The 25,111-nt window shown below is 47.0% G+C and overlaps 2 protein-coding genes across 6 annotated transcripts in view; both read right to left on the reverse strand.

Moving 5' to 3' along the window:
* Positions 1-391, reverse strand: part of FDFT1 (farnesyl-diphosphate farnesyltransferase 1) — a 31,109-nt gene extending 30,718 nt beyond the window's left edge. For 2 of the 3 annotated variants that reach the window (XM_032332247.1, XM_032332246.1), the window contains exon 1: positions 113-391. In XM_032332247.1, the coding sequence (XP_032188138.1) occupies positions 113-211 (99 nt within the window). In that variant the 5' untranslated portion in view covers positions 212-391. The remainder of the gene's footprint in view (positions 1-112) is intronic. The other variant, XM_032332245.1, reaches the window with a different exon arrangement.
* A 6,364-nt stretch (positions 392-6,755) lies between these two features.
* On the reverse strand, positions 6,756-23,217 carry NEIL2 (nei like DNA glycosylase 2). 3 transcript variants are annotated; one of them, XM_032332249.1, is made up of 5 exons: positions 23,010-23,217; positions 21,515-21,654; positions 15,762-16,117; positions 10,004-10,200; positions 6,756-7,827 (listed from the first exon to the last, which is right to left on the reverse strand). In XM_032332249.1, exons 2-5 carry the CDS (start codon positions 21,650-21,652, stop codon positions 7,514-7,516), a joined length of 1,005 nt encoding a protein of 334 aa, XP_032188140.1. In that variant the 5' UTR covers positions 21,653-21,654; positions 23,010-23,217; the 3' UTR covers positions 6,756-7,513. The 3 variants fall into 3 exon arrangements, with proteins under 3 accessions (XP_032188140.1, XP_032188142.1, XP_032188141.1); XM_032332251.1 differs by lacking the exon at positions 23,010-23,217 and adding an exon at positions 22,785-22,994; XM_032332250.1 differs by lacking the exon at positions 23,010-23,217 and adding an exon at positions 22,479-22,994.
* Positions 23,218-25,111: the final 1,894 nt, after the last annotated feature.

The raw sequence follows: 25,111 nt of genomic DNA on the forward strand, positions 1-25,111 counted from the left end.
CCGCTCGCCGCGCCCCTCGCCCTCCATTGTGGGGCCTACCCGCCAGGCTCTACGCCCGGGGACCGCGCGCAGCCGCCCCGCCCCAGCCAGGATGCAAGGATGCTCGTCCCACCTGGTCCATCTTGGGTATCACCTTCCGCCGGCCCCCCATCTGGAACCGCAGGAGGTTGTAGAACTCCTCGGGGCGCCCCAAGCACTTCACGAACTCCATGCTGGTAGCAGGCGGCCGGCTGCCCGGGCTCGGTGCTCAATTCCCGTACACCCCTGGAGGACACCCGCAGGAACTCAGCGCATTAAACCCAGGAGGCGCGACGACTAGGGCGGAGCAGAGGCGGGCCCAGGCGGGCGCCACGCCCACCCCCCCGCCCACCTCAACGGGTCTCTGGCTCTCGCGCCACTTCTCGTGGGCTCACGGGGTGGGCTGACGGGCTCTGACTAGCTAGGACCGCTCGCACGAGGAAGACGCTGGCCAATCGGCGGCAGGATGAGGCTGGCGTGACGACCATACCCTGGACGCCCATTGGAGAAGAGAAAAGGACGGTAGAGCGGGATTGGTGCGTCTACGGGGGCGGGCCTTTTCGGAGCCCGAACCCAGACCCGACGCCGTAACGTTTCTGTGGTGGGTCCTGGCCCCGAGGTGCGTGGGCTTTTGGCGAGAGTTCGCGAGGATTTTGTCAGTAATCCCTTCACGTGTGTAGCGGTGTTTGTCCTGCGGCCAGATTAGCTCTCCAGTGACGCGCCCCTCCTGTACTGCCTGCGCGAGGCTGCGGACCCTTTAAAAGCCGGGAGGGCCCCGCCGCCGAGTTGTCGGCGTTCACCCTCGACACGGGAGCAAAAGTCCTCCGCGCGGCTCTCACAGCCGCAGAGGGCGGCAGGCACCTGGTGCAGCAGGAACACCCCTCCTTTTCCTGCTTCACAACCCTCAAGGCTTTTCCCTTCTCTCCGGGCGAAGTTACCTCGCCCCTCGAATTGAAGCTCTAGGACCTCTTTCAATGTGTTGAACCCCACTTTATCCCCAAAGTGGATCTGAAGCGTTTCTACCCCTGTGTAAACAGTGTATGATACGGAAATTTATATCTCCATCCTTGCTTTTTGGTTTTTAGTTTCGTTTGTTTTTTAATTTGAGAACGCGCGCGAGCCCACAGGGAGACGCGGACTCCTGGCAGGGCGGGGATTCTCCACCCGCCAACCCCCGGAGCTGGATCTTCCACCCACCTCCGCTGCCCATTCCCAATCCCGTTCTAGTTTTTTCCCCTAGTATTTATCACGTGCTAATACAATCCAAAATGGACTCGGGATATTCAGTGTCGGTGTCTTGTTGCTAGAGCGTAAGCTCAATGACTGACATCTTTATTTTGTTCACTAACATACCCCCAAGCATCTAGAACGGTGCCTGGCACATACTAGGGGCACAGTGAGTATTTACCGAACCGACCAGTACTTCCTCCTCTTTGATGTCCTCCAAAGTTAGGATGTCCGTAAGTGAAATCTCTCCCCCACTGAAACTGCTTCTTCGGATAATGGCACTAACAGCGTCCCAGCTGCCTAATTATCAAATCCCGCTGTCGTCCCTAACTCCCTTCTCTTCCTACACCTGCCCCCTTTGAAATCATTCAAGTCTATGGAGCCTAAGAACCAAACCTCTTTCGTCTTAATCTCTCCTCTCTGATCCATCTTGGTTTAAGCCCCATCTTCTCTCCCAATCCCAAACTATTTTTCAAGTCCACTTCCATCTCTCTTCATGCATTCCCATGTGACAACTTGAGTAAATTTATCTAAAACACACACTTGATTATATTGGGACTGTACTGGAACTTTTTTAAAGATTGTATTTACTTGAGAGAGACAGGAAAAAAGTGCTAGAGCACAGAGGGAGAGGGAGACTCCCCACTGACCAGGAAGCAGGATGTGGGGCTCCATCCCAGGACCCTGGGATCATGCCCTGAACAGAAGGCAGAAGTTTAACTGACTAAGCCACCTAGGCACCCTTGAACTGGAACTTTAAGAGCACACTTATATTCTCCCCACCCCACACACTATTTTTTCTCTAACCTACTGAAACACTTTTTTTTTTCTTCTTTTTTTAAGATTTGACAGACAAAGCGAGAGAGGGAACACCAGCAGAGGGAGTGGGAAAGGGAGAAGTAGGCTTCCCACTGAGTGGGGAGCCAGAAATGGGTCTCGAACCCAGGACCCTGGGATCATGACCTGCTCCAAAGGCAGACACTTAATGACTGAGCCACCCAGGTGCCCCCCTACTGAAAGACTTTTAACACTCTTGGTAATAAGCCAACCCCCTCCTGTTACTGTAGGGGTTTTCTGGTATTTTTCCTCCTTGTGTTCCCAGACCCAGCATTTAAGACGCATGTCAGAAATACTTACTGAATGGCTAAGGCCACTGAAACCTAACATTAAATATCAAGTTTTTCACTATATCAATTATCACAAAACTCAAGTTCAGGAGATAAATAAATCTTTCCCCTAGAATCTGTTGAGTACAAATCGCACCTCTCCTTACTTCTGAGTGAAACCTGTATCTATATATCCCATCCCTCTCCTGTAATTGTGCCAAGCAAGAGACCTTTCCTTCCACCCAGAAGGCACATGGACAATCTGAGTAATTCCCACTGTTCCACACACACCCCCATTACTTCTTTTCTAGCTCCCTCATTCACTCCACTTATGCCTCCTTTCCCTCCCTCCTTTGGGGACTAACTGAAACTTTCTGAGCACCTCCTGCCATGATGGATAAAATCTCAGAAGGGAGCACGGCAGCTGTGGTTTCACTCAGCTGTCCACATTTCTGTTTCTACATTTCTTCCACACAGAACCCGGTCGGTGTACTTCCGCTCTAATTCTGATGGTCCCAAAGACAACCCCTACAACTCAGCGGCTAGCTGCTCTATTTCCCCCACTCTATGGACTTTATTAAGTCCCTGAAATCAGAAGAAGTCTGCTCCTGAGAGGATGGAGCAGGTGTGAGAGTTACTCTTCCATGTTCTGTTCTGTAAACTTTCATATCACTTGAATCTTTTGACATCTGTAACTTAAAAATAATAATAAAATTTTTCTATAGTAAATATTCTCATTCACCTCTTGGCTTTCTACCATTCTTACCCCGACCACCTTTGACTAGGGGTTCATACAGCATCTGTATCATTGGATTTGATCCTCGTCTACTGGATCCTGCAGGAGAAAAGTTGGGAGGTGAAGCAATCTAGCCTGGATCCCCAATGTGACTCTATAACCCTTCCCTGGAACCCTAAGCGGCTCTAAATTCCCAGGACAGCTGTTACAAACCTTCCCCTTCCTCCTTTGTACTTCAAGGACCTCACCTTCAGGGCGCCTGGGTGGCTCAGTGGGTTAGGCCGCTGCCTTCGGCTCAGGTCATGATCTCAGGGTCCTGGGATTGAGTCCCGCATCAGGCTCTCTGCTCAGCAGGGAGCCTGCTTCCCTCTCTCTCTCTGCCTGCCTCTCTGCCTGTGATCTCTCTCTGTCAAATAAATAAATAAAATCTTTAAAAAAAAAAAAAAAAAGACCTCACCTTCAGCAAATTTTCTCTGAATCTATTTTTGTCTTCCTGTGCTTGCCCAGCTATCTTGGTGGCGCTGGCGTGCTCTCGCCCTCCTACTGTTTGCTCTCAACACCTCATATACAAATCCTCACGTTATAACCACCCTTTAATAAGTGATTCTCCTCCCTGACCTCCTCTTTCTCATCTCCTTCAGGACTAGCCATCTTGAAGGGCAGAACACCCTCACCGCTCCTACTTCCTCAGCTCCCATGCAGGTCTCAGCCCCTTCAGACTTGGCAGCCGCTCTGCACAAATTGCTCTCTTGGAGGTGATCATGACCTCAAATGTGATCGACTGACAAATCCAAAAGCCTCTTCTCACTCTCCTTCAACTCAGCATAAGCCAGTATTATGGAGTACTCACTTCGACATGAAGCTTATTTTTATGGACTATTCACTTCTACCAGAAGCTTGTTTTTATGGACTATTCACTTCCACCTGAAGCTTATTTTTCCTCCTGTTACATTTGATCTTTCATTGACTGGCTTCTCTTCCTGCTCTTACCACTTAAGCACAAGATTTTCTCTATGGTTCCACAGTGATTGCCATCTTTTCTCATGCCATGTGACGGCCCTTGTTAACCTTCTCTCACTGACCATCCCACTATGAGGAACGCTCCCAAATCTGTGCCTCCCAGCCTATGTCCTAACTACGCTCTCCCCCAAGCTGGGGTGCCGCATAGGTACCTTCAGCTCAACATGCCTCACATCTGATCACCTTCCCCCACAGAACCTGCTCGGCTCCCAGCCGACTTCCCCTGTCAGTCAGCAGCTGGCCTCCTCTAGTGTGAGTGCCAGGCCTGAGTATCTTCGGCTTCCCGACTCTCAGCTCACCCAGGAGCCCGACCCCATGATGCCATTATACCCTTCCTCCTTTCCATTTCCACTGCTATTTCCAGTTCTAGCACTTGTAGCAACAACAGCAATAGCACTTCTCTTTCTTTCTCTACCAATCACAATGGGTGTAGACACACGCATGGGTCTTGGCACCCAGTCCTCCCCTCATGTCTCCAGACCTTCCCCATCTCATTCCCCTCCTGTACTCTGGACCCCCTGTACTGATCAGATGTTGACGTAGAGCAAACGGGCTGGACACCATCTTTGCCCCAGCTTATGCCTAACATTTCACACTTCTGTTACCCGTATGGGTTAGAAAGGTCAATTAGAATTAAGGATACACATGGATGTGTGTGACACACATCCATGTGTATATGTGTACATACACCCATGTGCCCCCCCACATATATCTTCACACGACATACATACATACATACACACACACACACACGAGTAAATATATTCTTGTAGATACAAACAGCAATCTATTACTCAAACAGGATTTTCAGACCATCTGGTCTGGAAGTAGGGTTTTACCAACTAATTTAAAAGAACAAAAGTGCAGAGAGATGGCCTCTGAAAACTTGAAGATTCTCTCCAAAAACCCTGTGAATCCTGTTATGGACTGAATTGTGTCCACTACCCTCACCACACACACCCCAGCCAATTCTGACTTTGAAGTCTTAGCCTACCATGTAGGATATTTGGATAGGACCTTTGAAGAAGTAATTAAGGTGAAATGAGATCATAAGCATGGGGTCCTAACCCATTCTATAGGACTGGTGTCCTCGCAGGGAGAGGCAGAGGCCCCAGGAGTGCCTACACATAGAGAAAAGGGCCTGGGAACAGAAGGCAGCTGCAAGGCCTTAAGTGAAAGCTCAGCATAGGCAAAGCTTCAGCACCTTGATGGGCACTTCCAGCCTCCGGGACTGCGAGAGCAGCAATTTCCGTCGTTTAAGTCTCCCAGACCATGCTGTTTCCTTAGGCATACGTAACCTAAGGCCCAAAGAACTGGCATGTCTGCCAAGTAAAAGAGATAAATGAGGTACAGTGAGTAAGATACTTAACAAAGCAGGAAGGATTTAGATTCGATGTAAGAACTGTCATGACTGCAGGGGTTGCGGAAACTGGTTGCAGACAATGACCCCAAGAAGAAACAGACCTCACAGATGGACATTTGAAAGCAGATTCAAAGGATGAGTGTAGGAAAGTTGGATCTTAATGGATTACAGCCTTTTCTACACCCTGTTCCAAAGACGAGTAAAGGTAAAATGGGTTTCATGGTAAAATAAGGTTTAGAAACACAAAGTGTTTTACTTTGTTCTACTGCAGAATTTGGAGGCTTTGATGAGCCCCACCAAGCTCCGAGAGGGGGTAGAGCATTATTTGATGACAGAGCCCTTCACCTATGAGACACCACAGTTGCTGCTTCTTCCCAGGGGCCTATCTGCAGAGAAGATGGAACAAAGGAAGCTTGGCTGCTTTCAGTAACATCCCCCCAGTGATGGCAGCCAGCGCTTGGGGCGGTGTTGGGGCACAGCTACGGAGGCCTGATACAGAGGGGACCACGAAGTTGTGGATGGTAAGTGCGCACCCTTGAGCCTTGTTAACCGTATGATCTTAAGCAAGTTCCTCAGCCTCTAGTCTGGAGGTCAGCTTCCTCATCTATACACAGTGACAGAGTACTTATCACCATGGGGATTTCTATAGATGATATGGCAAGAATTAGGCTAAAGGCTTTCCACTGGGAAGTATTAAGTACAGATGAACTATTCTACAGGTTATAGGTCTGCTATAAAGTGGCTTTCCCCAGTAACAAATCTTGATGATGTAAGAGAGATGAGAGTAAAGGAAGATGGAAACATTAGCCACTGTTTTCAATTTTGCTCATGCAATTCACTATCTGCTGCAGGCCAGAGGCTGGTCCAACAGGAGGAAATCCTGTGCTCTGCCAGATTTCAAGTTGGCAGGGCACCTATGGGCAGAAGAGCAGGTGTGTTCTCACCCCCCCGACCCTGTTCCTTTTTTTTTTTTTTTTAAAGATTTTTTATTTGTTTATTTGACAGACAGAGATCACAAGTAGGAAGAGAGGCAGGCAGAGAGAGAGGGAAGCAGGCTCCCCGCTGAGCAGAGAGCCTGATGCAGGATTCGATCCCAGGACCCTGGGATCATGACCCAAGCCGAAGGCAGAGGCTTAACCCACTGAGCCACCCAGGCGCCCCCCTACCCTGTTCCTTTTAAGTGGACCCATCAGGCCAACTCAGCGAGCCTACATAGCCACCTTCACTGGGAGCTCAATTATTCACAGTGTGAGAGCATTGATCGCCAAATAAAGATGACAACAGAAAATAACAAAAGATTTATTTTCATGTCACTGTCCTACTTTCTTCTGGCTATCGCTAACAGCCTGACAGTGTGTCTCTACCACCCTTGATTCCTGCACTGTTCAACACACCAATAGTCACAAAAGTATCACCTTACTGTAGAGAGAAGTAGCTTTTTTCTAAATCCCACTGGGCACAGCAGGAAGGTGGCCAATTCCCTGGTCCCTCTCCTCTTCTGGCCCTTCTCTCCATCCCCACTCTCCATCCCATGGGTAAGGATCCACGCAAGAAGCTGAGTCAGCCTCAGCCTCCTCTCGTGTGCGATTCATCCTCACTCCTGGATCCCCCTAGGGGAACAAAGAAAAAGACTTCTGTTGTCCCATTTCTCAAATGGAGAGCCTTACAACCAACCAAGGTTTCAAACACAAAACCAAGCACATACAAAGCAATGTGGAGGCAGAGCTGTTTTGCAGGCGCTTTCATTTCAATGCCCCACTGGGAGGTGTTTCCCTGTACTGTCCTCATGACTTTTCCTCATCTTCCACAATGGCAGAATTAGATGGAAGAATTAACAGAAATGAGAGAAGCAAAAAAACATCTAACCCTGTAGGAACAGCCTTCAACCCAAGTCCAGTGAGACGGCTTGCAACAGTCCTGACACCCATCCCCCCACCCTCTATTCCTGTAGCCAAGCCCAAGCACCGACAACACCCACCCTCCGGACATTCAGGAATCACAGCCCCCCAAGGGCCAGGTTCTGTGAAGACGGGCGGGAGTCCCCTAGGAGAGCTGGACCTGCCCTTGCTCATCAGGAGACAACCTGGGCTGGCACTGCGGGCACCACCATGTGAGCCTCTGGAAGCCGCCCGGAGGCCCAAACGCCTCTCTCATGACCCGGTGTCCCCCAGGGCACTGTTCTTTCTGGTAGATCTGCGGGTGCTGCTGTCTGCCCTCGAACTTGCCCTGAAGCCAGTCCGCACTGAACTCCACCACATGATCCACGAGGGCCTCGAGGTGCTGAGGGCTGAGGAGCGAGCCGAGAGAAAGGGGATGGATCCCCGCTCTGTACAAGGCTTCATTCTTAATGATGTTCCCTGTGGGGAGGCAAGAAGAGGACAAGGGAAGGAGAAAGAACACCTCGGTCATGAGCCTCATCCACAACACTGACAAAACAAATGGAAGCTGGCATGATGGCGGCGGGAGGGCTCCTACAGATGACTGGGACTGACCCTGTCACGGCCTGCGGGCTCTCGGGCAAGTCACCTACTCTGAGTCCACCTCCCTGTCTGCCAAATGGATTTGCACATACTTACCTTTAAGGCTGTTGTAGAGACGAAAGGAAATAAAACTTGTGTGTGGCCCATGTTACAGGAGGGGGGTTATCCAAACAGCCTATGGAAGCTGACTGCCAGCATCTGAACCCCACTCAACCACATCCTAGCTACGTGACCCTGGCAGGTTCCTTAGCTTCTATAAGCTCCACATTCCTCACCTGTAAAATAGCAATTGCTTACCTGGCTTTTGTGAGCAGTAAATGAGAATTCTCACACACACACACATACACATTCAGCACTGTGGCTGGTATGTAGAGAGCACTCAATAAATATTAGCCGCTATTATTTAAAATGTCAAGCGTAATGCCTGAGATATAAATCATTTAGGAAGTATTATTTCATTATTTTTCTACTACTGCCTCATTCTTGGTGAAGCTAGTCTTGACCCCTCCTTCTAGAATCAATAACTCTCTTCAAAATGTCCCAACAGTGCACTTTAACTTCTACCAGGCATTTGTCACAATCTATCTGAAATTGCAGTGAACTGAGCCCATGCTTGCTGGGCCATTAGTAACCTCCTGAAGGTGAAACTTTGAACTCGGTAGAAGGGAAGCATTCAGCTTGTGTGGGATGAATGGATGAATGAAATCACTGCTCTTTGCTGGAGCTTCCTAATCACACCCCTAGTCATACACAACTGTCTCTCTACAATTCCCTGACAAACTACCGGGATTCCTATCTCAGCAGTACCACATACCAGCAATGTCTTTTGCTTTGGCTTCTTTGTGTGAGGAAAGGGAAAACTAACGAGTCATTATCCTACAGAAGAGCAGGAAGGCTGAAGCCCCACAACTAGCACTTTAAGAGTCACACGAAAAATGTCAGCTGTTACTAATATTATTGGTAACAATGACTAGTCAGTAGAGCCTGAGGTCCTGCTATAAATAACCCAAAGGCTCCTTCTGGAGGTCTCTTCGTCCCTCAGGGCACAAGGGCTCCCATAATCTTAATGTGAAAATGCAAGGCCACTGTCTGGGGAGCCCCCGGGCCTCCTCCCCGCTCCTGAGGGGAGCTATGCCAGCAGTAGGCACCATCAGGCCTTGGATATGAGGTGATTTTGTCATCAGTTCCCTCGACTGCCTCAGCAGCCAGTCATAGGGCACTAAGGCCTCTGCTGAGGTAGTAAGAGCAATCAGTTCTTGTAGTTCTGCGAGTTAGCTGTTCTGGTTTTCAGATCACTCAGCTCCTTTTCCCTCCCCCTGGAAAATGCTCAAAACAGTTTCATTGTGCATGACACCTGAACAGAGGGAGGGAACCTGCTGCTTTACCCATGTCTTTGAAGATCCTGACGAAGGCCTGAGGCATCTGTGCTTTGCCAGCAGGCAGCCCCATCTGCCCGAGAGTCCCCATTAACAAACGCACTGCTCTCCCTCAGTAAACTGCAGAGCTTCTGGTGCCCAGCAGATACTGACTGAGTAACTGAGTACCTCCGCTGTGCCAGGCGCTACACCAGGCAGTGGAGGATTCAAGGAGAAAGAAAACAGGACTCCTGCCCTTTAGGAAGTTATTCTGTGATGTGGCCATGGGCGGACTCCAGATGATAATGTAATTAGGATGTGAATTCTGAAGCCTGGAGAGAAGTTAGAAACTGCCTCATCGAACTCCCTCAGTTTATTTACTTTTTTTTTTTTTTTTTTTAAGATTTTACTTATTTATTTGAGACAGAGAGGGGGAGAAAGAGAGACAGCATGAGTGGTGCGGAGGGACAGAGGGAGAGGGAGAAGCAGACTCCCCGCTGAGGGGGGAGCCTGATGTGAGGCTCAATCCCAGGACCCTGAGATCACGCCCTGAGCCTACAGCAGATGCTTAACGGACAGAGCCACCCAGGTGTCCCTCACTCCCTTAGTTTAAAAAATGAAGAAGTGAAACTAAAGAGATTAAGTGATTGCCTCAAGCACACAGGTGGCGGGTCTCATCCCTTTCCCGCCACTCATACCTAAGCCTGAGAAGTATCTTTGGTCCAACAGGGTATAGCAGACAGGCTGCTCCTGGCTCAAAGCTTCCAAGGCTTGTCTTCGATCAAACTTTTCCGACAAGATGTCAGAGGCAGGTCTGACCACTGGGGAAGAGCTCCAAGACATCTGACAATTATAGAATGCCAGGAAGCCGCCACCACCAAAGTACAGGACCAACCTGGAAGAAAGAAAAGGTCCTAAGTGCGTGCGGCTCAGGGCACACATACATACATACAGCTCCCACTCAAGAGTTAAGTCACACGTTCATAGTGCTCCCACTCCGCAGTCAAGATTCACCCAGGGAAGCTAAGACGCCAAGAGAGAAAAGGGATGGTTCTCAGGGCTAAATGCAGTAATTAAAACATATATATATATATCGCTCCCTCTTTCTGATCAGGGCCATACATGTTCACTAAAGACAACATGACCTATGGAAGTCTCAAGGCTCAGGAGGTGTGTACCTGCACAAAAGCAGAGTTTGTTGCAAAGGACAGAGAAATGGAACACTAGAGAGGTACCACTCCCAGTCCCGGCAAGATTTAACAAGAACAACATACCCACCCGTATGCCCCTGAACTTCCTGAATTCCAAGGACACGGAAAAACTTTCTCATCTTTGATAAAGACACAATGGGTTACTATGTAAGGGCAGATAATCAGCCAGACTCCATTATCTGAAGGGAAATATCCATATATCTGATCTAGATGGTATTCTGGCATGGAAACAAAAGGACAATTTTTTTTTTAATTTTATTTATCTGAGAGAGAGAGGTCCCATGTGTGTCATTGTGGGGAGGAGCAGAGCGACAGGGACAAGCAGGTTTTGTGCTGAGCACAGAGTCCAATTGGGGTTTGATCCCACAACCCGAAATCACAACCTGAGTTGAAATCAAGAATTGAACGCTCAACCAACTGAGCCACCCAGGTGCCCCTAACAGGACAACTTCAGAGGAAAAGGCCTCAGAGACACATCTACCATAGTATCTGAGGTAATTACTCAAGGAAAAATAAATGCCTAATGGAAATGAGAGCAGCAGGGACCTCAAGCCAAGGGCAGAGGAAAAGGGTAAGACAGAAGGGGCAGCCCTGGGTTGCATAATATTTATTGTGAGAGATCCAGAGGACTGGATGATAGCACAGCTGAGAACTGTAGTGCATTAAGAAGGAATTCTGGAAATCAGAAGATACCCTTGTTGACCACTGGAAACGAGAGAGGTGCTGTGTGATCACTAAGGAGCTGAGGCACTTGGAGCTCCTAAAATGGCAGATTACCTCAGTGCTGATCCGTGGAAAACAAGGAGGAGGAGGAGGAGAAGCCTAACTCTGGATGAGGGGGACAGCATTTTGCTGAACACGTCTGGTCAGAGCACTGACTCTAGACAGATAGAGCAGGTTGAAGATGACACGTGAAAACGTCTTAAGAAGCTTAATGAGCTCACTGGCCTGGCCCACCAGCATTCAGGGATCTGGCTGCAGAAAAGCAAACACTGCAGAGTGAACAGCCTTTGAGGGTTGCTAGGTGTACAAAGATAATCAGTGTGGACTTGGACTGTGTCCAAATCGCTCTGCTGCTGAGATGAGAAGCATCTGCACAGAAGCTGGTATGCTTGTCACAAGAGCACAGTGAAAAATTGAAAAATCACTACCCAGGAGGATTCCTTGGAGGCTGTAAATAAGGTCACTAGGTCTCACACCAAATTCAGTGCTACTTCAGGTGTCTGACAAACAATGGAGCCCTGAGGCTTTCCCGGAAAAACTGCTTTTCACTGGAATTCTAACTTTACTGAATAGATTTGTTAATAAGCATTATGCACACAAAAATAAAGGGTTGCAAAATTGAATAAAAACAAAGAAGATAGGGCGCCTGGGTGGCTCAGTGGGTTAAGCCTCTGCCTTCAGCTCAGGTCATGATCTCAGGGTTCTGGGATCGAGCCCTATACCGGGCTTTCTGCTTCCTCCTCTCTCTCTCTCTGCCTGCCTCTCTGCCTACATGTGATCTCTGTCAAATAAATAAAATCTTTAAAAAAAAAAAAGAAGATATAATGTTAATGTATATTTAATATTAATTAACTTAATTATACATAATTAATAATATATATAGTTAACAATCTGGAATTAAAATTCTGAACTATCTCACCCCTCCCTTACTCCCGGAGGAAACAGGGTGGACAAGACAAAAGAAGTGGTGAAGTGGAACTATTTCAAAGGCCTCCTCTCAGAAGGATGAAGGAAAGGAGCAAAAAACCAATTTCAATAAGAAGGGAGACATGTTATTAGTTTAATGTTATTAAACATTTGGTCGTTATTAACCAAGAAAAATATGAGTCTAATTTAAAGGGAACATTATTACCAACAGAAAGAAGATAAATAGCAGTACTTGCTACTTACTCAAAAGGAATAAAAGATGGTGGCAGGAAAGGAGAAAAGAAAGAAACTTGAAAAATCCAACAGAAAAAAATAAACTAGGTATAATAAAATGGCAAATGGAAGAAAATCCAAATACCATAGTCACCTCATTTCAAAACAAGGAGTTTGAGTTTAAAGATATACAAAAGCCAGAAACTTGCCATTTCTAAGAAATATACCTAAAATAAGTGAAAAAGCACACCTGTAAAGCACACACTAAGTGGAAAAAGACTATGTGGGCCAAACACAGAGTGGCATCATTACCATCAAGCAAAGCAGAGTTCAAGACCAAAGGCAAACAGAAGGTCTGTTAATATCTTATTTCTTTTCTTTTCTTTTTTTAAGAGAGAGTGAGGGAGGTGGAAGGCAGGGGCAGAGGGAGCGGAAGAGAGAATCTTAATCAGACTCCATGCTCAGTGTGGAGCCTAACACAGGACTCAAACTCACAACCCCGAGATCACGACCTGAGTCTAAGAGTCGGATGCTTAACTGACTGAGCCACTCAGGCACTCCAAGGGTATGCTATTATTTTAAAAAGCTGCAAAGAAGTCAGAGACCTTGATGCTTTGAACAACAGAGGAGCAAACACATAAACACACTAGAAAGACAAGGGGAAACCATAAAACCACAATCACCCTAGAGGATTTTAATGCTCTTCTTCCCATGTTTGGCATATTAAGTAAACAAAAAATAAGCAAGGATAGAGTGTTTAAATTACCAAAGCAATAACCTGTTCTTAATAGTTATATAAGGTTTTGCTTTTTATGAACATATTGTCTTCATTTACGTACACAAAACGTAAGCAAAGACCCATGACGTGTTTGACTGCAAATATGCCCAAAGTAGAAAATTTACAGACTATATCCTGATCACAATCCAATAAAAAAAGGGCAACAAAATGATGACCCCACTCAAACATCTGGAAAATCAGAAAATACTCTTCCTGTATAGAGTATATAAAACTAATAATATTTATTTGAAAGACCAACAAAATTGATAAAACTCTGATAAAACTTAAGCCTAATTAAGAAACAGGAGGTAGCAACAAATGAAAATAAAAAACAAAAAGAAGGAAAAGGCAGACATAACTTCACAAGAAGAAATTTTAAAAATAAGAGAATGATATGTGTTAACTCTGTGACAATAAATTCAGAAAATTTAGTTAGGGTTGAGGCTTATTCGTGAAGAGCATTTCAACTGCCCTAGCTAGTGATTAATTTAGCAATCAGCCGGTGAACCAGCTTCAGGCCATAAAAGGTTGGCTGGGATTTTCTGAGAAAGCTCTGCTTGCTCATCTGAACTTCTAGAAAATGACTATCTCTTCGCCTCTTCTCTCTTCATTGCAGACGGAAGGCCTGGAACTGCAAAAGAGCCTCTTGCTACTGGTCTAAGGACAAAACCAACATACGGGAAAAGGCCCAGGAGAGTCACAAGAACATGAAGCCCAAGGCAGGGAACAGAGTCAACATCAAAACCCACCCTCGCTTGAAACTTTCAATTATGTGAGCCAAAAAAATCTCCACACTTAATCCAGTCTCAGTTATCTTTACAGTCCAAAGCATCTTACTAGCCCTAAATCATACTGTAAATAAATACTACAGTTCTGAACATAAAAACATATTACTATGAAACTTTAGAAGATGGAAGAATAGTATGGCTTTTAGGTAGAAGGGGCCTTCTTTAGCAAGAAGGGAAAACCCAAGAGCTATTGTGAAAAATACTGATGACACAGGCAGTGCCTGGGTGGCTCAGTGGGTTAAAGCCTCTGCCTTCGGCTCAGGTCCTGATCCCAGGGTCCTGAGATGGAGCCACGCAATGCGGAGCCTGCTTCCTCTTCTCTCTGTGCCTGCCTCTCTGCCTACTTGTGATCTCTGTCAAATAAATAAATAAATAAAATCTTAAAAAAAAAAATACTGATCACTGACTATATAAAAATTTAAAATCCCAAGGAGTGGGAGGATGGGTAAATAGGTACAGAGGATTAAGAGATCTAGACTTCCAGGGAGCCTCAGTGGCTCAGTGGGTTAAACCTCTGCCTTCAGTTCAGGTCGTGATATAGGGGGCCTGGGATTGAGCCCCGCATCGGGCCCTCTGCTCAGTGGGGTGTCTGCTTCCCTCTCTCTCTCTGCCTGCCTCTCTGCCTACTTATGATCGCTCTGTCAAATAAATTAATAAAAATCTTAAAAAAAAAAAAAAGAGGTCTAGACTTCTAGTTATAAAATAAGGAAGTCACAGGGATGAAAAGTACAGCATAGGGAATATAGTTAATAATAATATTATTCTATAAGAATATACAATAATAAATAATATATAGCAAATAATAATATATTATTATGTAATAATATAGTCGGTAATAATATTGTTTGGTGACAGATGATGACCACATTTATTGTAGGTACTAAGTAATGTCTAGAATTGTTGAATGATTATTTTCTAAACCTGAAACTGATATAATAACATTGATGTCAACTATACTTCAATAAACATCTTTAAAAATAAATAAAAATTTGTAAAAGTTTTAGATTAAAGAGCAGGATGGTATGAGTGGGGGGAGGGCAGAGGACAAGAATCTCAAGGGGGCTCCCTGCTGAACGTGAAGCCTGATGCGACGCGGGGCTCCTTCCCATGATCCATGAGATCGTGACCTAAGCTGAAACCGAGAGTCAGACACTTAACTCGCTAAGAACTAAAAAGGTTTTAAATCTTGAATGGCAAAAGGCACAAACACTGTCAAAGGACACAGGCAGACGTGAAACACTGGCATCACATATCACAAAGATTAACACGCAAAATACAAAAGCCTCTACAAACTGATAAAAAGTATACAAACAATAGGAAGCTAGTTAAGAATTCGGCTAAAGGAGCACTTACGCAAGGCTGTGAGGATGTTCGTTCTCAGTGACCAGCAATGACTCCTCTGGGAAATCTACACGGAGGTAATAATCCTGAACAGGGACTGAGTTTTACACACCAAAATATTCTTCCCACCACTGGCAGACGAAAACCAAGACAATTCTGTCCCTGAATTCTGAGTGCACTCGTCAAGCCATAAAACGTCCCTCAGCGCCATCCCACTCTCAAGAGTCATGCTTGTTGGGAAAGTTCTTCCCTTTTTCTAATCTGCCTTCAGAATGCTTCCAGCCCTCTCCGGATGCAGGCACAGTCTCCTTTCTAGCACGGGTACTCTCTGCTAGGACTCGGACTGCTGGGGAGCCGGTGGGACACCCACCTGAGTGAGCCCACAGAGCCCAGCCCCAAGCCTGCACAGGGGGGCCGTGTCAAACAGCACAGACCTGCAGAGGCACAGCCACAGCCTGCCCAACCACACCATTACCTTGGAATGGGGTCCCTCCAGTCGCCCCTCTTGTTTGCTTTCTTTGCTCTGGAGAATTCGTTCACCCAAATGCTGCCAAACATACCAAAGCTGACCTGCAGCCACCTCTCCACAGCTCCCATAGCGGCATCTCCCCGCAAACCCTCCAAACCACTGTCTCCACTCAGAGCAACATGCTCCAGGGACTGAGAGGGCGGCTGAGAGGTTTTCTGGCTGCTGGGCCCCGAGGCCTGCTTTTGGTCCTGGGCCTCTTCCTTCCTCTCTCCTTTTTCTAGAGACTCTGGCAGTGAGATGTTGCCAAGGGAACCAAGTTCTTCATCTGGCTCAAATCTAAGGAATAATTTCTTTCCATGGACCTAGGAAAAAAAAAAAAAAAAAACGAACACGATCTCAGTCTTTGCTATGGACTTGTTTGTGCCCCTCCCGTGCAAATGTATATGTTGAAACTTAACCCACAACAGTGATGCCATCTGGAGGTGGGCCTCCAGGAGGTAATTAGGTCAGTAGGGTTAAGTCCTTGCAAATGGGATTAGTGTCCTTATAAAACAGGCCCCAGGGAGCGCCCTTGCCCCTTGCACCATGTGATGTGAAGAAGGCAAGAAGCTGGCTGTCTATGAACTGGGAAGCAGGCTCTCACAGACACCAAAACTGCCAGGCTGTCTGATCTTAGACTTCCAGCCTCTGGAACTGGGAGAAATAAATTTCTGTTGGTTTCAAGCCACTCAGTCTGTGCTGTTGTGCTATAGGAGCCTGAACGGCCTAAGCCTTACAGACCCAGAAAAGGAAAGACTAAAGAGGTATGTATATGCCAATGTTTATAATGCAAACTTATCCTTTCTTGCCTCTTCAAGGAAGCTTTCCCAAGCTTAGTATTTTGGACCTGCCTTTGGCCCTTTGCTCCAGTGGTACGGGCAGTTAGCACACGGTTTTCAAAGTGACTGAAAGCAAGAAGAATTGGATTAGCAGTAACATAGATCCATACTAGAGAGCAGGACCACCCTAGAATAAGGGAGGGGAAATGCTCCCGATGTGTTCACGAAAGCTGAGAAAGAAATACAAACTGTCATCCTGTATTTAATTCATAATACTTCCTCTTTGTTAGAAATAAGCAGCACACACACACACACACACACCCCCCATACACTAATGGATGGCAGCTAAAGTACACTACATTTCAGATGCTGTAAATACTAACATATTTTACACATTGTAGAATTTCATCTCACTCGATGAAATTGGATCTGGTAGAAGAAATGGCCACAAGAGAACTCACAATAAAAAAGAAAGTGACAATCAATAGAAATTGAGTATCGACACAAATACTGATGAATGGATCAAACCGTAAAATGTATATAAAATGTACAAAGGAAAAGAATTAACTTCATCCCCAATGAAAACGATTTCAAGAAAAGTGGATGAGAACAGGAAACATATATAAAAGAATGTTCTGTGTGCTTTGTATTCTATTTCCATAGCTAGCCCTACTATGTAATGTGCAAGTCCAGATTCCAGGATGAGCCTGTTCTGCATGTTCTGAAATTCCAGCAGCCTTTTAGAACCAAAACACCCGGCATCAGCAATGGAAATGCCTGTGTTACTTTTTTGGCCTCCAAAAGTACATACTTAGAGACCACAGTTCTGATATGATCTCCAATTTGTCAATTAGTATAAAAATTTTAACTATAGTAGTCTTTGAAATCCTCTCCCTAAAAGAAGGCATTACCTTTCTAAATAATTCCAGAATAACTCATCAGCAAATGTGAGCACAGCAGTTTGCTGCCACATATTAGAAATGGCTTAACTGAACTACGTAAAAAGCTGAGCAAGAATTAAGTGGGCATGGGGCACCTGGGTGGTTCAGTGGGTTAAAGCCTCTGCCTTCCGCTGAGGTCATGATCCCAGGGTCCTAGGATGGAGACCAGCATCAGGCTCTCTGCTCAGCAGGGAGCCTGCTTTGCCCTCTCTCTCTACCTACTTACGATCTCTGTCAAATAAACAAAATCTTAAAAAAAAAAAAAAAAAAAAAGAATTAAAGTGGGCATGATAGAATTCACTCCAGAAAATATTTTCTTGATGCAAATTCAGCAATGTTGGTATAATACTGATGAAAATATATGCCAAATGCCCCTCAGGATCAAAATATTTACCAGGTCAAAAATGTCTAGGTCAGGACATCTTTGTGTCCTCTCCAATTACGGCAATTTCTACTGTCCCTCTTTTAAATTCCTGGGACACTGTTATTTCAATTAGCTGACCCTTAACTGAGCTTTTACAATGTGCCAGGCAGTGTGCTAGGTTCAGAGGGGCATACAAATGAGGAAGGCTCCACTCGTTCCCTCTGGAAACTCAGTATTTGAAGAGAAGGAAATTCTGACACGTGCTACACGAACCTTGAAAACATTATGCTCGGTAAAAGAAGCCACTCACGGGATGCCTGGGTGGCTCAGTGGGTTGAGCCACTGCCTTCAACTCAGGTCATGATCCCAGGATCCTGGGATCGAGTACTGCATCAGGCTCTCTGCTCGGTGGGGAGGCTGCTTCTCTCTCTGCCTCTGCCTGCCTCTCTGTCTGCTTGTGTGTTCTCTCTCTCTCTCTTTCTGACAAATAAATAAATTAATTAAAAAAAAAAAGCAGCCACTCACAAAAGAACACACGTCGTATAATTCCATATACGTAAAATGTCAAAAAAAAAAAAAAAACAAACAGCAAATCTATAGAAACAGGAAATAGACTAGTGGTTGCTTACGACTAGAGGCAGAAGGCAAGGGTGAAATGAGGAGGGGCTGCTAATGGGCACAAGGTTTCTTTCTGGGGAGATGAAAATGTTCTAAAATCGATTGTGGTGATGGTTGTACAACTCTGTGTGAAGACAATAAAGCCACCGAACTACACACTTTAAGTGGGTGAATGGTATGTTATGTAAATTATATCTCAGTAAAGCTGTTACATATGTTTTAAAAGTAAGTTGGAGGACTGGTTAAAAGTCTCAGTATGTAGTCTCAGTATTCCACCCAAACTAGGATGGAATAGAAACATTAACAGCCATGTAAGGAAGGACTCAATACTTATCCCCCATGCACTCTTTCTCAGGAGAAGATAATGAACCAGGTGCAGGGAGACTACTAACTATTTCCCAATATCCCTCTCCCCTCTTCCCTACTAACCAATTAACAGGGACCTCAATAACCTCAGCTACTGATTTAGGGTGCTTCAACATCCTCAGCTAAAAAATCTCTGTCTCCCAGACTCCCTTAGAGATGGGGCAGCCAGTGAAACATATGCAGGAATGCTCAAATGTGGTTTCCAGAAAAGCTCTTTAAAATATATGAACAGGCTTCTAGGTCCCTTTTGCCCTATCTCCTTTCCTTCCTCTTTCTTCCTGCCTAGAATGTAATGGCTGGAATCTCAGCTGCCATGTTATCACCATGAGAATGAGGGTCACCCCCAGGGAGGGAAGAGCGGAAGGAGCTTGGTGCCCAGTGATCACGTGTTGCTCCCATATCATCCTGGACTTCCTCCTCTGGACTTGACATTATGTCAAGGGAGGGAAAAAAAAAAAAACCCACACACTCCAGACACAAATAATCTGTTCTTCTGAATTTGTTATGAGTAAGCAAACACAATCCTAATACAGAAACTGGAGAACCAACCTGTAAAGACAGGGAAGGAACTTGCCAGAAAAAAACAGGTGGCACAGAGTAGAGCCAATCTCTTCCCTCCTTCATTAGCCCAGTGTGCCTGTCTATAACTGCTTCACAAACCTGAAGTGCCCTTTGTTTTCCTTTTGGTCGATCTAAATCCTCCATCCTTCAAGGTCCAACTCAAATCTCACCTCCTTCATGAAGCCTTCTTTTTTATTCTAAAGATTTTATGTTATTTTATTTATTTTTTTTTATTTGAGAGAGAGAGCAGGAGCAGAGGGGAGGGGCAGAGAAAGAGGGGGAAGCAAAGCAGGGAGCCGGATGTGGTACTTGATCCCGGGACCCTGGGATAATGACTTGAGCTGAAGGCTCAACCAACTGAGCCACCCAGGACCCCTATGAAGTCTTTTATTCCAGGCTATCAGCACCTCTTCTCTGCTGAGGCCCTCAAATGAACCTTAATCATATACTCCCCTCCTTCCCATTCACTGTTACCTAATAGTTTCCCCTGTTGGAGATCCAGGTCTTACTTTCCAAATTCAACTCTCAGATCCTTAGGAGGCAGAGGTGCAAAGAAGGGGGCACAGTGATGAGAACTTAGCCTCCTACATGCCAGGCAGTTCCTCAAGGCTGTGTCCCTCAGGGTTCTTGGGCTCCTACAACACCCAATCTCTGCCTTGGTTTACTAGAAGACCAGCTCCCAGTTCCATCTCAAGGCTCCCCGTCCACACATTGTCTGTCCATTCAGCCATTCCATAAATAATCTCTGCGAGCCAGCTCTGTAACAGGCACCGGCTAAGTGCTGGGGTTCCAGAGATGAAAGGATCTAATCCCGACCCTGCCAAGCTTGCAGCAGTCTGGTCAAAAACTCTCCAGGTAGGAGCGCATACCTGGAGGTCAGGTGACCTGGGCCCCCACAAGCGACATCAACTTGGATGGAGTGTTCTCCCTCTGAGGCCCCATCTCCAAAGGTAGAAAAGGTAAGTGAAGGTCTAGAAGACCTCTTTCAGATCTAGAATGGTTTTATAACCCACGAGGTGTGTGCGAAGGACAAGGCAGGGAAAAAGAAAACCAGTATTTATTGAGCACCTGTGCCAAACATAAAGTCTGTTTAATACAATTGTAACTGCTAAGTATTTATCCCCATCTTACAACTGCAGAAACTACAGCTGAGAGATTAAGCAACTTGCTTAGGAGCTCACAGCTGAACAGCAGGCTAATTTATTTTTTCTATAGACAATTACCATATGTATGCTTCCTAAGAGCTGCCACTCAGCGAAGTGCTAGGCATACAATACTGATGAGGGCATGCATCTACCCTGTTGCTTGGTCTCCTCCACTCAACCAGCAGGACAAACTCAGCAATAAGGATCTATTAGGAGGAAGTACGGGGTCCCCAGCAAGCCCAGAGAAGTCTCTCTCCACCCTCAGAGCAGGCAGGCCAGGCTTCTCAGAGGATGTGATGGAGAGGCTGAATCCTGAAGCCGAGGAATTACCATGGTCACGTGAAAGGATGAGAAAGAGAGCAGAGTTGGGGGGAAAAAAGGAAGATCTGCCCAAGCAGGGGAGCAGCACATCAAAACCATGGGCAATAAGGATTGGCAAAGGAACCCCAGAGAGTTCGACAGGACTGGAAGAGAGATTTGGCACAGGGGAAGAAGCAGGCCTAAAGAGGCACAAACCAGACCACAGAAGCCCTGGGAGCCCCTGGAGGCAATTCTGCCTGATGCTAACTAAGGGCATGGGTGAGGCCACCAGAATCCAGATCAGAAGGCTATGCTCTTTCCTTCCGTCCCTGCTTGTTCCCAACCACAGAAGCACATTCGGTGACCAGAATCACTCCAGATTCTCTCAATCAGAATCTACAGCTCATGCCTGCACCGGGTACTTTATCTAGTTCCACATGCCACTGCAATGCCCACTCCTGGCTAACATCAGACCTAAACATCAGACCTAAAGGGGATGAGCGCTATGGGAGTCCTCGCGTGGTTGCCCTGGGCTCGAGGCAGTGATGGCACCAAAGTCTTGAGATAAATTTTAAGGGAATCACAGGATGTGGTGATGGAGTCTGCCCATTTACCTGAGGTGTCAAACAAGCCCAGAGGAACTCACCTGTGTATCTTGGAGCCACAGAGACTGCAAGCTGGCAGGGGTCAGCTTCTGACTGCTGCCCCCTGTCTTGACCACCTGCTGCCCCACAAAGGGGGAGACCAAGCGGTGGAACTTCCTCACAGATGGTCCCTCTGGCATCCCTACAGGCAGAAATGGGGAAAAGAAGCCACTGACTTCCCAGGACCACTAATAGGGGCAGTATGTGATGAGGAGGCGGAGCTCAAGACCATGACAAGTGCAGACATGGGGTCATGTTAGTTCAGAGCATGGAAAGGCTACGTCCAGCCTAACTGCAGATAATTGCCCCTGGGAACTGAATACAGCTGGGGTTGTTTTAACCCTGACATATGGTTATCTGTGACCCCATCTATCTCTGCCCCCAATCATCGAAGTTCACTCAGAGTTTATGTATAAAGCATTGACATGTTTGAGTCTGAGTGGTGTGTACCCTGGCTTCTGGAAGCTCAGAGTCCCTTCCCGCCCCCCTCACCCAGGGTACACTGCTTAACCACCTGTTCCCCACCCCCTGCACAAGACTGTAAGTTATGATGAAAACCTGAAGGACTGCGTGGATACCTTGCAGGGGGTAGCTATCGCAGTTCAGCAATTCTAAAACACAATTAAATATCTCTAAAACGAGGATGCCTCTTACTATATCCACGCCTTCTCACAGCTGAATTAGCAGCACATCCAATAATGTGTACTTTACACCTGGTGGTGCTTTAGATTTGCTAAAAAGTAGTGCCGTTCCCCCCAGTCAGATCTTTAGGACACTGGAGAGTCCATACTGACAAAAGTGCTGGGTTGCAAGGAGACCTCCTAACTGCAGCCTACTTTAACCTCAGCCAGCTCTCAGTGCCCGGGTCCTCTCCAACAAAACGAAGTTTCTGGAAAGGCTTTCATCTGAAATGCACCTAATCCTTGAAAGCTCTTTCACAGAGGGGCACATTTAAGGTATACTCACGGAGATGTAAAGGCGGGCAGCAAGTTGTCTCCGCCCTAGCCTTAAGGGAGTAGATGCGTAAAGGACTTCAGGACGCTAAGGGCAGTGAGGCTGGTTAGTTAGTAGACAGTGGCGGAGAAGAGGGCGTCAGGGCGTCCTCTTCTCTGAGGTTAAGCACTCACTCCCCCGGGAGACTGAAATGGCTGCTTTTCCCAACTCTTTCTCGGGGTGAGGGAAGAAGATGGGGGGTCTCGGAGACAGGCTTAAGGACACTGGGGGAGGCTCCCAGGGATAAATGCAGGGCGGCACAGTGGTGAATAAACCAACCAAAAAACTGGGCCAGGGGATCAGTCCCATAAGGCACGCTTCTTCTAACTGCCGGTCACTGCGATGGCTCGCCGGTAGCAGGCGACGACTGCGCGCAGCCCGCGGGAGAGCCGGGCACTCCCGACCGCAGCGGCTCCGCGCACCGCTGCGCAGGGAGCCTACGCCGCCTCCCCCGGCTTGCTCCCCTCTCCCCGCCCGCGCCGGGGGGCGGGCGGCTGCACTCACCGGCTCCGGGCCCGCGCCCCTCGGCCCGCCCCAGCACCGCGGCGAGGCCCGCACGCCGCCTCCGGCGCAGGGCGTAGAGGACTCGGCCGGCCCGCGTCCGCGCACCCCACACCCGCAGATGGATGCGGAACGGTCCCGGGAGTAGGGAGCCGGGAAAGGTCTCGAAGTGGGGAGAGGCGGGGTGACGCAAGGCTCCTCCTTCGCCGGGGTAGAGCTCGCTGTTCCCCCGGGGCGTGGGGTAGAGCGGGACTCCGCCCCTAGGGCGGGGCGGGGCGGACCCCGCTCGGACTGGGGAGGGCGCGAGGCTCCTCCCCTGAGGGAGGGGTCTCTGGAGGCGGGGCCGGGGCCGCACTTGAGGACCAGGGAGAGTGGGAGAAGGGCCGAGGGTCCGAGATCCGGCTCGTGGCAGAGACAAGGCAAATCGCATTTGGAACGAACGTTTATTGTCTTACGGAGACATGAAGTTATAGAGAAAAGTGAAGTGTCTGATGAGAACTTTTCTTTGAGTTGATTTTGAACGGCTTCCAAGCTCAGGTCATTTGGCAAAGGAAAGAGGTCGTCAAGAAATTCTCATGAAAATTTTAAAGAGTGGGATCTTTCACTTTATATTATTTGAGTATTATTGATTTTGTCATAAGCAACTTTTGCTTTATCAAAAGTAACATTTAAATTTTTGTCTCGGAGAGTAATAAAGATAAAATGGTAGACTATTCAGAAATAATTGTGTTCCATTGTTAGTTCTCCAAAGAGGATGGGGGGCCAGCAGTTTCCAAGAAGACAGCAGGGATGTTTGGGGAAGTGTCAGAGCACGTGTTTTGGAAACTGTCCAGGATGACAGGCACCACGGACGGGAGAGAGTCCTGAGGAGGAGGACTTGGTCAGCAAGGGAGATAGGCCCATTTCTTTCTCAGGTTGTGAACTGCTGATTGAGAGGGAGCAGTACAGGTGGCCTGAAGGGAATAGGGGCAGGAAGTGAAGACAGGAAGTCTAGGAAGGTGTGGGGTACTGAAGTTCCTCAACACAGGGGAATCCTGGAGACAGAGGGCATGAGGTTTACAGGTGCTGAATTTCCAGGAGGGATCCCCTGAAAACATTCTGGTCTCCCTCTTTCTATATCTGGCCTCTTCTGGAGAACAACATCCCCACTGGGATGCCCCTGCTCTAGGATCAGGTGTACACAAACAGTAGCTTTTGGAGCCCTAAATCCACATTGTCTAGACCCTGGCTGAGCTGGGAAGGAAGCCAGAGCCACAGTCATTGCCTTGCCTCTTGGAATGAATGCCTGATGCCTCAGAAGGCTCTGCAGAGGTCAGAGGACTCTAGAGTTAAGAAATCAAATGGTTCACAGCTTGCCTCCGTCATTTATACTAATAGCTATTTGTTGAGTACATACAATGTGCAAAGCACAGCTGTAAGCTCTTTATGTTGAACTGCCACATTGTCAGCCGTGGGAAGACAAGCAAGTCACAGTATCTCTGTATCTATTCATGTTGTGAGATCTATATATGGATTTATCATGGAAATATCAAAAAGGAGGGTTTCTCAAACTTTAATATGCCAGTGAATCACCTGGGAATCTTATTTAGATGAAGATTCTGACTCAGCTTTCTAGCAGGGTGCAACACTTTGCCTTTCCAGCAAGCTCCCAGGGGCTGTTGCTGTTGCTGCTCGGTCCAAGGACTGTACTTGGAGCAGCAAGGACTTTACAGTTGGTAGGCAGTTGGCAGACACTCAGTGATAAGTATTCTTTGAATGAATGATTAAAGGAGATATTAGATGCAAAACACTCATAAACTGTAAAGTGCTCTGGAAGTGTATGTAAACATCATTCTAAGACAATAAGGTTGGGGAAGGACAAACTCCTAAAAGAGTATATCTATAGAATAGCAGTGAAGTGAAGAATACTATTTCTGTATCAGACTACCTGAGTCCAAATCTCACCACTCAGTGGGTGGAGCTTGGGCAAGTAATTTACTTTTCTGTGCCTCAGTTTCTTCATCTGTAAAATGGAGTGAAATGCGTAACTTACTGGGCCAACGTGGGACTTACTGAGATGATTCACATAAATCTCTTAGGACTGGGCCTGGCCTAGAGTTCAGTAT

This window comes from Mustela erminea, chromosome 2 (genome assembly GCF_009829155.1).
Source record: "Mustela erminea isolate mMusErm1 chromosome 2, mMusErm1.Pri, whole genome shotgun sequence".
In the NCBI taxonomy this organism is placed as follows: domain Eukaryota; kingdom Metazoa; phylum Chordata; class Mammalia; order Carnivora; family Mustelidae; genus Mustela; species Mustela erminea.